The 13,774-nt window shown below is 33.2% G+C and overlaps 1 protein-coding gene across 1 annotated transcript; it reads right to left on the bottom strand.

Moving 5' to 3' along the window:
- Window positions 1-2,760: 2,760 nt before the first annotated feature.
- On the bottom strand, window positions 2,761-12,020 carry LOC106138518 (YY1-associated factor 2). Its single transcript, XM_013339688.2, has 3 exons — window positions 11,731-12,020; window positions 5,194-5,366; window positions 2,761-4,753 (listed from the first exon to the last, which is right to left on the bottom strand). Exons 1-3 carry the CDS (start codon window positions 11,864-11,866, stop codon window positions 4,649-4,651), a joined length of 414 nt encoding a protein of 137 aa, XP_013195142.1. The 5' UTR covers window positions 11,867-12,020; the 3' UTR covers window positions 2,761-4,648.
- Window positions 12,021-13,774: the final 1,754 nt, after the last annotated feature.

Genomic DNA, 13,774 nt, shown 5'->3' with positions numbered 1-13,774 from the left:
CAGATATTTAAATCCGTGAGGTACACCCGCGATTCTGACACACATGAATCCTACTATACTATTATAAAGGCGAAAGTTTGTATGGATGTTTGTTACTCTTTCACGCAAAAACTACTGAACCGATTACCATGAAATTTGGTATGTAGGTAGCTGAAGACCCAGAATAACACATAGGCTACTTTTTATCCCAGAGTTCCCGCGGGATTGATAGGGTTTCCATGCGGACGAAGTCGCGGGCGGCCTCTAGTTACTAAATAAATGTAGAGTTACACGGTAACTTTAACATGGTAACTGAAAATTTCCTTTTTTATCCTTGTAACTACCAGTTACCGTTAACAGACACATTATTTATTATCTTTTAATGTAATCTCCATCACTTTCCCATGGATGTCGTATAAGGCGACTAAGAGATAGGCTTATAAACTTGTAATTCTTCTTTTAGGCGATGGGCTAGCAACCTGTCACTATTTGAATCTCAATTTTATCATAAAGCCAAACAGCTGAACGTGGCCTTTGACTCTTCAAAACTTTTGATTCTGTCGACCCCGTAACGGATAAAGACGTGATTATAGGCATGTATATCTAAGAGAAACACATGTAAATTTATAATTTGACGTGTTGAAATAAAAGTCTGAATCCATTTTCACATACTTTATATACAATACCATCGATAAATGGCCTAAAAATAATTAACATTTACTACAATACACATAAAACACCCATTGCCTACTCACGTACAAAAATATTGTAAGGTTATATTTGAAGGAGTCCAACCTATTATGCTAAAATTTTTGAGCATTAATTTAATCCTTAATATCTGAGGCAGAAGTGAGAGTTTTACTCGATCAGAAAAGTCAGGAAGTAAAAGCGTATTTGCATGAGACATACTTAATCAGCGATATGCCGTGTGGTTTCCGGCACTTCAGAACAGGACCACTCCATATCTTTTCCATCGATGTATGAAAAGGCGTCTAACGGAATTGCTTATAAACTTCGGATTCTTTTTGTAGGCGATGGGCTAGCCAACTGTTACTATTTCCATTACAATTCCATCATTAAGCCATACAGCGAAATGTGGCCTTGCAGTATTGCTTTCGAGGCTGTTGGCTCTGTCTACCCCGCAAGCAATAAAGTCGTGATTATATGTACAATCAGTGTAATCTCGGTAAGCAACGCAATGAAACAAAAGCAATTCCATACAAATTCGCGTTTTCTTCCTCGACCCGTTTGATAGGGTAAAACTGTTACTAACCCCACGTTATTTATTATACATTTTTGTTAACCAAATGTTTAGTATCCCTTAATGATTAATGTGCCTCCTGTCTCGCATAGATGACGATTCAAACACAAGACAAATCCACCTAAAAATGTGTAGCGAACACATCCTGTGTGTGTTTCATTAAAAGTTTGGTCTAACTTTTTATTTATAAGAATTTTTCAATTAATTGAAATAGAAAAATGCTTCTAAAATGCTATTTAAACTGTTGAATGGAAAAAATTAAATGAAAAGAAGCGTTCTTCTTCCATCTGTTACCATTAAATATTGTTGCAAAATTCTTTTACAAATAACCTTTACAAAAATGTATAAACGTGACAAAGTTATTTCACAAAATTTGTCTTGCAAGTCATAGTTAACTATTCAGCCATTAAATGTTTACTTTCCTAGTAATACTTTTCAAGATATATTATCAAATTTATATCTAGCAATATTAAATGTTACTGCTAAACCTGTTTTATTATACCAGAAATGACATGAATTTATATTTTAAAAGGCTTACCAGAAAAATTTAATCTGCGTAGTATTTGTTTTTACATACTTTGAACTAGTTATTTTATCCTGGCAAAACTTTAAAAATATTTTGCATTGAACATGAATAACCTATCTATTGCTACAAAATTCATTATTAACATACTGGTTACATTGTAATTCAAGAAATAATATTATGATTATAAATTAAACTATTTTATACACATTATTATTATTAAATTAAATAAAAATGGCAATCCATTTATAAAAAAAGCAATAAATACTTAGCTAAAAGTTACTACAAAATTAAAGTAACCATTACCTATTTTAATATGTATGTACAACAATACTAGTTTACAAACACCAATTATTTTGGTAACTTAGAACAAATAAAACACGCTTAAAATTGACCAAAGTTATAATGGCTTCAATACATTATGCATTTTCATGCTGGTGCCTAAAATAAAATTTGTATCTAAATATTTTTTTTAATCAGGTATCTGCTGTCTGTCTGATTAGAATTAGGCGAAATTAATCTGGTCAGAATATCGTGAAATAATCGGTTATAAATATAAGGTGCTTTTTTTTAAATTATTATAAAAAAACCCCCTTTGATTACGATTTACATTGAAATGGAATTTCTTATACACTTATTTGTATTAACAATTAATCTATTTCTCAATTGGTAGAGTTATCTACAATTTATGTTTCACTATCAATAAATTGGAAAGTAATTTTAGTACAATTATTTTATTTTTACATTATCGTGAATGGAAGTACTTATTGTATAAAATACAAATATCTCAGTATAGATTAAAAAAGTTAAGTCGACAAAAAGTAGAAGAAAGGAGAAGAAAGAAGAAAAGTAGAACTTTTATAAATGTCGACGTAATCTGTTCCAAATGTTTGTATTTACCCAATTTGCGCGACCTTATACATTTAAAATACAGCACTGACAAATTATAATTTACATGGACATTTATTATTTTTTTCATTATTTTTACATGTTTGAAAGGAATAAAAAAGAAATTAGATACATTATTTTATTTTTAGTTAAAATATGAATAAATAAAAAACAAATGATAAAATGTTTGTGATGAAGAACATTATGCGAGACTTCAAAATACTGTACAAATTTTAATATGACTCATCAGTCTTTACTATCCAGGATTAAAATTAGTCTCTGCCTTGCAATCAATTTAATTAACTCTTTCAAAATTCATGCTTTATATTCTTCCTCTATACATTCCATATGTATATTAATAAATACAAAGAACAATAAACCAAAAAATAAATATATTAGGTATACAAAAATTTGGTTTGTGCAAACTGTAACGCTAGTGAGAAACAAGTTTTGCATTTTACTATTTCAATACATGTTGTTTTTAATCAAAATAAATGGTGCAGAAAGTAATATAATAAAAAGGTTTATTAAAAGAAAAACTGCGGATTAAAAAAATACAGTTGATTAAATAAATAGATTTTAAATTATCCTTAAAATCTTTTGCAATATTAAATTATTTTAATTCTCTATAATCCTTATTCTGTACCGCCAATCTCCTTCGTTATATACAATACAATCGTTTTGGCAGTGACCGCTGGCCTTTCATCTATTTACATTTCAATCTTTACCAATTCATGAAAATGTATATAAATACACCTTAAATTTTTAAATAAGTTACTACAATAATAAGGAAGAAAACCAGGTTTTAATTATATCCTATAGTATAAAGACCGTACAAATTAAGAACATTTATGTTGTCAAAGATTTTTACATAGATTTTAACAACCGCTATTCTGTATGAAGTCTTAATGTTTTTAATTTGGCCGGCCCTCGTACAGCGATAAAACAGATAATAAATTATGTAAAAACCTTATAGTAATCTTAAAGCTTATTTTATAAATTAGTGCTACACTAATCGTTACATTTCCTAGAAAATTATTTATTTTACTGTGGTGGGTAAAAAAATAGATACACTGGCCATATTGAAATATTTTACAAGAAATTTTTAACCAACCAATATTACATTTCCACTTTTTTTTTTAAATTGTCTCTAAAACGGACTCTGGAATGGAACCAAACAAATTTTAAATATGGAGACAGCCATTTCTATATCCCCCACCAATGTAAAAAATACATAAATACCTACTCACTAAAAATAGACGAACTATTACTGTTATAAACGTTACATGTAAATAAAAATCGAGGAATAAAAATCTTAATGGATAAATTTAGCCAACAAAACGTTGGTCGTAAATTATTGAATTGAATTTTTTATTAAATATAAATTAAATTTTGTTGATTCCAGGAAAGTATAATTAATCTAAATAAATAATAAATCTGCAGGTGATGATGCATCGTTAACAAATTTGAGGTTTCATTAAATAATCATTAATCATTAATTATATATAAAAATAACGTTTTTACCAGCAATTGTATCGTCTCCGATATTTCTGATTGAAGCTAAGCATTGCAGTAGACATTGTTATGAAATTTACTTACCATTTCATACAAATATAAGATATATTATACTATTACGAAATTTGATAGATACATAAAAAGCTGGGACCAATGTCTTTTTTTTTTAATAATTATCATTATTTATCCTAAAATATGTAAAACTAAATCAACTTTTCTTAATGGCAATGCTCCTTAAATGGTTTAATATCAAATCATCAAACGTTCGTAAATCCAATTTCAAAAGAACAACAAACATATCAACCAATTAAAAAACATAGATGGTTATTTCACCACAAGTTCAACTGACCAAAGTCTGTAGTTTAAAATCAAAAATTCTCCCAACTCGTCACAAAATTAACTGCTTATATCTGGTTATTATTATTAATTTCCGCTATAGCTTCAATCAGAACCCTCGGATTAAGGTTCGGGGCGGCTGGAGATCATGGACGCGCGTCATTTGAAGACTCCATGTCGCTGGAGGAACTGGACACTGACTTCTTGGGCTTATACTCTGTTATAACTACCGTCACACCGCTCACGGTTACCTATTGATGAATAATTGATTACAATGAAAAAATCTCTTATGGTGAGAGATCGTGTAAAAACCTGCATATTCAGGCAACTGCAATCCAATCCAATACCAAAGGTTGCGGAGATCAGATGGGAGTGGCATCGTGTTAAAACCTGACCCATCCAATTCAGCATCCACGGTCAAGGACTTAAGTACTTACACCAGGCTCTCCAGAGTGATGCGAATGTAACTGGAACTATAGCCAGGTGTAAGTAGAATTTTACTTACGGAATCCATCTTTTTGAAGGCTCTTCAAATGTCGGAGGATATTAAGTTTGTCAAAGTATTCGCGTGCAGATTAGCAATCTGTCACTATTTGAATCACAATTCCATCCTTAAGCAGCTGAACGTGGAATTACAGTATTTCACGACTAAGTTATGTCTACCGCCTAACTAAGATTCTCTCGTCCTTACCTCTCTAGTTTGAGCCGAACTTCTGTCAACATTGCTAAGTCTCGGTGGGTGTCTCCGCTTCTTCTTGAGAGAATTTGCAGACCGCGGTCTTTTCTGAGAGCTCGTGGGCGCAGTGCCAGCCGCCTGGGCTGCGACCAACGCAGGGTTGATGCGCGGTTTGCGCGTAGACGTTCCTGTAGAGTTAATAGGTTACAGAACAAGGTATATAAGGAGTTTATTCACGAATCTTGATGAGCCTTGATTCATTTATTCTCCTATGCTATATCTTTGGTCCTTGACGAATTCATAGAAAGACGTTCAACGTTCGTGAATATTCTTATTCTTTGCTGGTCTTGCTATTTAGGTAACATCACATATTTGACATTCGTTTTGAAGACCCGATTTCCGACTATGACTAAATGATTTGGCAAGTAAGGTTATAATTTTTTCGATTTTGTATAGTAAGTATTTTAAAAAACTCTTATTAACTTTCTCATTAGAAACCTACGACTATTGCGACTGCCAAAGGTTCACAAAATATATACCCAAATCGCTACAATGATCTTTCGAAGAAAACAACAACCTAACTTCACATGCCAGTCCTTCCTGACACATTTTACCCTACCGATTCGAGACGACATATAATTATGATAAGTTATGAATCCTTTAGTCCACAAGAACCAATACTTTGGGGTACTTTTAATATTAAACAGGACATAAGTACACGCTTAGATTCACGAAAACTTTACGAACTAATGTGGTCTCCTGTAGTCTCTCAGGTAATGTTTCACAAAGAAAACAGAAGACATTGTTTTCGAAAACTTTCCGTTAGATACATTTTCCTTTCGACCAGAGCGAAACCACAAAATATTAGCCCTGGGGAACCTTGAAAATCGTAGTCTATACGTCCCTGTAGTTCCGTACCAGCAAACATAATAGCACAATGGCATAAATACCGCACTTAATACAATGAAAATAAAGCTCAAAGTTCTATAACTAACAAATTTACAACTTGGGGTAGAAAGGGGTAGATTTAGGAATACTGTTTTCCGTTGAACTGTGTCTGGCAAAGGATTTTAGACTTAGTTTCAAGTGTATAAGAGCTGAAACTATCCAGCCACTGATAGAAGTAGATTTAAACGAGTTTAAAAGCAGAACAACGGTAACTTTTATTGGGAATGCATTACCGAGCAGAATTTAGTGCGAATAATTTTTACCCTCATCTTTTACGTTATAAAACACATAATTTTAACGGGAAGTTCTCTCTAGATCTCAATTCCATCATATGAGCCACACAGCTGAACGTGGCCTTACAGTGTTTTAAAGACTGTTGGCTCTGGCTAGCCCGTAAGAGACAACCACATGATTGCATGTGTGTAATCGCTAATTGATAAAAATACAAACTAGCAAGTCACTACTTCCTCTGCTCCGCAAGACTGAAGAATTTTGCGACAAAGGAGAACCTAACTATTAATCTCAACCCGTTTGATCAAATTCCTTAAAATCACAGAAAAGTAGTCTGTGCTAAAGAAAAAAACAATTCTTTCACCACACAATTTTAATAGCATACATGTAGCTACTTACTACACACATTTGCATTTTTAAGATTAGTATGGCGAGTCGACGCCAAAGAATAATTTACGGTCATTACACACATATATATATACATATATATATTGTTATATAAATATATATAACAGAAGTAGGCAAGTACGCCTCCGGCTTTGTCTGTCATTCTGCGCTCTGTGGCAATTCCAGAACCCTATGACACCGAATACACATTAGCGTACTTGTAACACCGTCTCCGATTGGAGAAGGGTTGAAACTGTATTACGTATTGAATAGAAGTAAGACTGATGGAAACTAATTTATAGCAACTAATGAATTTACGTTCAACCAACAAAATTTGTAAAAAGGTGTTGTTAATACCAGTAATAACTATTATATAATTAGCTATAGGGAAGACCTAGACGAATGTATCTTGATCAAATTAAGGACGTCCTGGTAAAGGGTCAGGTCAAAAGTACCCGATACCGCCGAGCTTGTATGAAGAGAGTTATGAATGTGGATGAAGCGAAGGAAGTATGCAGAGATCGAGGCAAGTGGAAAGAGGTAGTCTCTGCCTACCCCTCCGGGAAAGAGGCGTGATTTTATGTATGTATGTATGTATGTATAATAACTACCTGTCTATTAATTTTGCAGTGCGAAATTTAAGCACATAATAAGCAGAATAAGCACCATGAAAGTTGTCCGTAAAACTTATATAGCAATACGAATATACATAAGTTTACTTAGAACTGAACTGTGTCGTGTGGTTTCCTGTAAGAACTTTAGAATAGAACCACTCCATATCGTTCCCATTCATGTCTTAAAGGCGACTAAAGAATATGCGTATAAACTCTTGAAAGCGATGGGCTAGCAACCTGTCACTATTTGTATCTCAATAGGCTATTACACTCTTTTTTGAAAACTGTTTTAAATCAATCCTGAGACTGTGTTATACCTATAGAATTTTTATTAAAATTTTTTGAAGCCGAAAAGTGCTCTAAAAACGATTTATTATTTATGATTTTGTATTTTCGCGCGAAAACGCCATCCGCCATGCTGTTTTGACTCGTGACGTCATACTTTTAGTAAACAATACGGCTCTACGTAAGACTAAAGTAAAAAGATTTTTGTAATAATGAATTACAATACATATTGTTGGTGTAAGAGAATGTTTAATACAATAAATACTTACATCGCTGTTTTAACATTTCTTAACTCAGCAGAACAGAAATCGGGATTGGACGCAAAAAATTTCGCCACCATCAACGTATTAATCCTCAGTAGATTTATATTGTCTGCTTTCACAAAACCGTCTTCCATGATTCTATTAAATTATTAAAGAGTAAAAACCCAAAAACGTGATAGAAATTTTAAAATTTCAAAATAAACAGAGCCTGACATCATCAATATGTTTTCGATTCGATATTTGTTTACTAAAAGTATGACGTCACGTCAGTACCCAACATGGCGGATAGCGTTTTCGACTTTTGAAGAACAGATTAAAAAAGAGGATTTTTTAAATTGAATTATAAAATCCATATTGCATTTTTATGAATAATGATCGATGTTTTTCTTTTATTTTTTACAAAATCTATAAGATACGTGCATTTTTATATTTTTTTTTACATGGTGTAAAATAGCCTATTCAATCATAAAGCCATACAGCTGATAGCGGACTTTCAATCTTTACAAGGCTGTTGGCTGCGACTACCCCGCAAGGGATATAGACGTGTCTATAGCATAGGTATATATATACCTATGCTATATATATATATATGTATGTATGTAAGTACTGAATGGTACTTCCAGGCTTAAACCCACTCATCAATCAATGATTTATTAATTCCTCCATATGTAATAGCTACCTTCCCCTGATTGAAATAAGATGTTTCAAATAGAACGAGGAGCTACGTACGGAATGAACTCCAATACCTACCTTCGTTACTTATATTTAGATTGTAGGTAGCTACATACATATACATACATGTAAGTATGTCCCAACAGACTTGAAAAGACCGAAAGGCCTCGTTCAGCTTGATAATGGAATTGAGATTCAAATAGTGACAGGTTGCTAGGCCATCGCCTTCAAGAATTATCCCAAGTTTATTAGCCTATCCCTTAGTCACCTTTTACGACATCCATGGGAAAGATATGGAGTGGTCCTTTTCTTTAGATAGTTAAGTGAATAGACAAATAACCTAATTCAATAAAGGCACATAGGTAATGCCTAATTACTATACATAGAGGCGTCTCAGGGCATCAAATTTTACTTAATGTACTTCATTACCATGAAGCTATCACTGTTTTTATATACCAATCCCAAATAATATCATAAATGCGAAAGTTAGTTTATTTATTTGTTCTCTTCACGGGTTATCTACTTGATCAATTTTCTTGAAACATCACGTAGGTACCTATATTAAAATAACGTAAGAGTGGAGAAAGACGTAGGGTGCCTTTTATACCGGTAAAAACTAAAGTTTACATGGGATTTATGAAAAACCTGTATTATTTTATAGGTGACGCTAAATTCGTTGTTTTTTTTAGTTGGGTTGAATGTTTAACACTGCCACCAAGGCACAAATAGTAGGTACTATTATTTTCCATAGCAATACTTGTTAGTCGAAAAGTTCATGACTACAAAAAAAAAATACGCGGGCGAAGAAGCGGTCCACTGCAAGAAACCAATATTTGTAAAAAAAAAAACCAGTAATAAAAGGGTTAATCAGGTCAACGAACTAAGGTCGCAATTCAGACGCGTTCGTGGATGACATAACGAAAGATTATAAAATCTAAAAATAACCTATCAACATAAAGCTTGGCATATTTAATACGAGTTTAATTTCAAAGATAATAATGCTATGCAAGTGAAAAGCGATGCAGCTAGTATGATTAGGCGTAAATTGTTTTACTGTATTATCAAGTACTTATGTGACGTCACAAAGGTCAATGGTAACAACCTGACCGAATGAAAATGACATTGATCGCGAACGAACAGTAATATTTTTCCGACTTTTGCATCGGTCGTGTTATACGCGACGACGGTAGCGCCGCCGCGAGTATTTAGCAGAAAGTGTGTCATTGGAGAATATTCCCTATTTCTTACGGTAAAGGGATCAATGTAGAATGAATATGGCCAAGAATTGTTTTGTTTATAATGCAGTAAAAGCAGAGATAACTCATTTTAATACTTTTATATTAATGCACAATGCGATACACATATAGATATCACGTTTTTATACCCTACGGTGCAGATAGAGTCTTCTCTGTATGGCTCAATTATTTAAATGACATTTGGATAGACTGGATTTTGGCTAAATATAGGACTGGAAAATATAATTATTAAAATGTTGAGTTTGTAAACACCCAAATTAAAAATGCATGCTGCATATGTAATAATGTAAACAGTAAATAGACAGTCTTCTACTTCATTTTAAGAGCTCACTCTTGTTGGTGGAGTTAAGTGAAGTGTCCTCCATTCATCTATTTTCTGTGTTATTTTTTATTTGTTGGTATTTTATAGCGTTCACATTTTGCTTTATTTTATCAAAATATTTTATTTTTGGTCTTCCTCACTTTCCATTAATTTTTATTTCTACTATAGTTTTAAAACAATTTTCATGTAAGATTAAATGATCTCCATATACTTGATAGTAATGAGAGATTAATATTGTACTACCTTTGAGACTTAGGTCTAGGGTTCAAATCTCAGTCAGGGCATAATGAAAGACAAATATTTTAACAATTACCTGGGTCTTCGACTATCTTTACTTATACGTATGTATTTATAACAATTGGTATAATTGTGTTGATACCAAATAACACATTGTCGATCTTGCTTCTGTGGCTAACTCAATCTGTATGACTTGTCCCTTAGTTATTTTTAACTGTTAACATGTTTCTGTAAGCTCCCCCTGTCAACTTGTCCAAGTTAGGTTAGGTAGGACATGACCTATCTATATTTCACATCTGACATGTTAAAAGAAGAACCCTGCAATTTTATTAGCCTATCCCTTATTCAACTTATACGGCATTCATGTGAAAGAGATGGAGTGGTCCTACTCTTTTTTCTATTAGGAACTGCACCACATTGATCATGAACTGGACTCGCAGAGTCAGGGAATGTCACTAGTGACCCGTCCTAGCTTCGCACAGGTAGCGTTTATAGATATAAACCTTCCACAGAAAACCCTCTTTCCCACATTTCAAATGGGAACAAACTCCGTCTACAACTTTCCAATTAATTAGCGCAAACATATAGACAGAGTAATAGTTTAGTACTTTATTATATGATTAAAAAAAACACATTCTTTTATTCAAACTTATTTTCTATCTATTTATTTTGGGAGTTCAGGGACATCAGATCATCGGCAATGATTTCAGTTTCTATGAGCAACACCAATTTGATGGAAATTTTTAATGTATGCTTATAAGAATTTTTTGATCATATAAGACACATGCAATAAAGTGGTATTTTTCTCATTGTGATTATGATTTAATGTTATTATTCATTTTGAAACAATTGAATAATTTAATCATTCAAATTTTCTTTTGTTTGTAGATAAGTACGAAGAACCAAATATAAGTACAGGACTAAGAATAGAAATTGGGAAGAAATCAATCAAACAGACAACTTATCTTCTTATTAACAACACAAATATCTACATACTTACAATATTAATTTATACTCTAACCTACCTAATACTAAGCAACTATTAAAACATTTTATTTAGTACCTAAGAAATACTACCTTCCTTTGTGGTGCGCAAGTACCTATATGAAAATGACATTGCTAGTCCTTATGTAGGTACCACCAAATGAGGATTTAACTAATAATATGCAAATTTATTACAAAGAATCAGCGAGAACTACATACGTGGCCTAAATTAATGGGCCAAGACCGCGCCAAAAGGTAAGAATGCCGAAAAATCGATGTCAAACTAGGTAGTCTTACCATCTCGAGTAAATGACAATAGAAAGTGTTTAAAACATAACTAATCAATGTTTTACCTTTCCTGACATCACACATTGAGCATTTAAACGCTTCGGCGTTATTCCTGTAAGTACAAACGCTGCAATCCCAATAGTTTTCTTCAAGCACTTTAGAAGGCCTTTTGGCTCGGCGTATCGCATTTTTCTTGTCCATTTTAACGCACACCCGCGTATAAATGCGATTAACACACTATGATCATGATACTTTACAATAATCACGGCAATTTTTAAGGTATTTGTGTAAAATTAACTGTGTAAAACTCATTATTTATGTTTGACCGTGCAGAAAACGCACACTTCAAAACGCCATGACATCTCTACTGTCAAATTAGTCGGTAAAATAGCGCAGGCGCGTATATTTCTGAACTGTTTTATCGATGTTTTATTCAAAAATTCTGAGAGATGGCGACTGCTTCAAAGATTTCAAACAAAGATTTAAAAAAATGTATTAAGTAGGTAATTCCACATAGGAAGCTTTGTGTATTTGTAAGAAATAAACTAACGGACTGATTTTCACGAAATTTGGCATCGCTATAGAATAGACCATCGGGGTACCTTTTTTGTTTTGAAATTACCATTCAATGAACATAAAATATCTCATACCAACAAATACCTACTTACTTTACCTAAGTAGTAAGTGTGAAAGATCTGTCTGAAAAAAGACGAGGTACCTACATAGGTCTTTACTACTACACAGATCTTTCATTTCTTTTCAAACAAATCTAGACTGATGTGTGTGCATGTTGAACCAAAATTTGACTCTATGGACGATGCGCGAAATATTTTTTATATAACAGATTGCTAGGTGCCTACTGTACATCCCGGACGTGTAAAATTCTATGGCCAACTTATATGTACATATGTCGCGTGCTATACACCATACTTAAGTACATGTATATAAATATTATTTAAGTAATTATTAATTATTATTATAAAGTTAGTTCAAAAACACTGAACTGATGATATACCTACAATGGGCGAAGCCGTGGCGGGCCGGGGGTCAGTCAGCACTAAAACAGTATGTAAGTATTTAAATAATCAATTTGCGATAGGTACTTACCTTCTTATAGATATATAATATATCTAAGTATGTACATCAATTAATGAACCTACCTTAGTTCTTTATACATCGTGCGTATCCTTACCTAACTTTTCTTTATCAAACTACAACACCTAAGCTTTTCGCTTCGGTGGTCGAATAAGTAAAGGGCCTGGTTCAAATGCGTAATGCGTAGAAAGGCACAGGTTCAAATCCCATCTCGGCATGTACCCAATGACTATTTTCAAAGTTATGTACATAAATTTGAATAGGTACTAACCGACGCTCTTACTAGAGAGGAAGGTGAGACATCGTGAGGAAGCCTGCACATTCAGAGAACTGGATGTTAAACCATGGATCCAATACGGGTAAGTTTTACCTGCAAACGTTGCGGAGGTCAGATGGGAGTGGCTTTGTGTAAAAACCTGACTCACCTAATCTAGGATTCATGGTCAAAGGCATACCCTGGGCTCCTCTCCAGAGAGGTGAGGATGCAAAAGGGACAAAACCAGGAGGAAGAGAATCACTATACTTCAGTTTTTACCGCTTTTTTCTCGTAATTTGTGCCTACGATATTTTTAGTCATAAACTTACAAGAAGTTTATGTAAATGAAATCCCATCAGTATTAGTATTTACGACAGCTAATCACCCATGTTAGACTTACTTCTAATCCTAAAAAGGTTGAAATAATACCCATTCAATTTGCATAAATCTGTGCTTGGCATAAAAAAGTTACTTGATTAGTCTATGGCTAACGGGAAACTAACTCGATCTCGATCGAATTTTTTTTTTTCGTCTGACCACAATATTTTTTTCTGGATAAATGTCCTTATTTCGTTAGCCGCCATTTACATCCAAGTGCATTTAGGAGTGGTCTTCTAAACCCTTGAAAAATAAAGAACAGAAACTTTCGTCGGGGGCTTTGTGGGAATTTTCAATTAAGTAAAGAATAAGTTGCCGTGTCAATACCGGCATTTTAGAATAGGACTGCTCCTTTTCCATGGATGCTGTAAAAGGCGACT

The sequence above is a fragment of the Amyelois transitella genome, chromosome 26 (genome assembly GCF_032362555.1).
Source record: "Amyelois transitella isolate CPQ chromosome 26, ilAmyTran1.1, whole genome shotgun sequence".
Classification (NCBI taxonomy): domain Eukaryota; kingdom Metazoa; phylum Arthropoda; class Insecta; order Lepidoptera; family Pyralidae; genus Amyelois; species Amyelois transitella.
This window is presented reverse-complemented; position numbering and strand designations above follow the sequence as displayed.

Bases quoted from the DNA above. Each gene is read 5' to 3' on its own strand.
- LOC106138518 (XM_013339688.2), bottom strand. From the start codon at position 11,866: ATGGACAAGAAAAATGCGATACGCCGAGCCAAAAGGCCTTCTAAAGTG. The intron at 5,367-11,730 runs GTAAAACATTGA...TTAACTCTACAG, and splicing joins AATGTGTGATGTCAGGAAAG to GAACGTCTACGCGCAAACCG. The intron at 4,754-5,193 runs GTAAGGACGAGA...ATTCATCAATAG, and splicing joins GTTCGGCTCAAACTAGAGAG to GTAACCGTGAGCGGTGTGAC.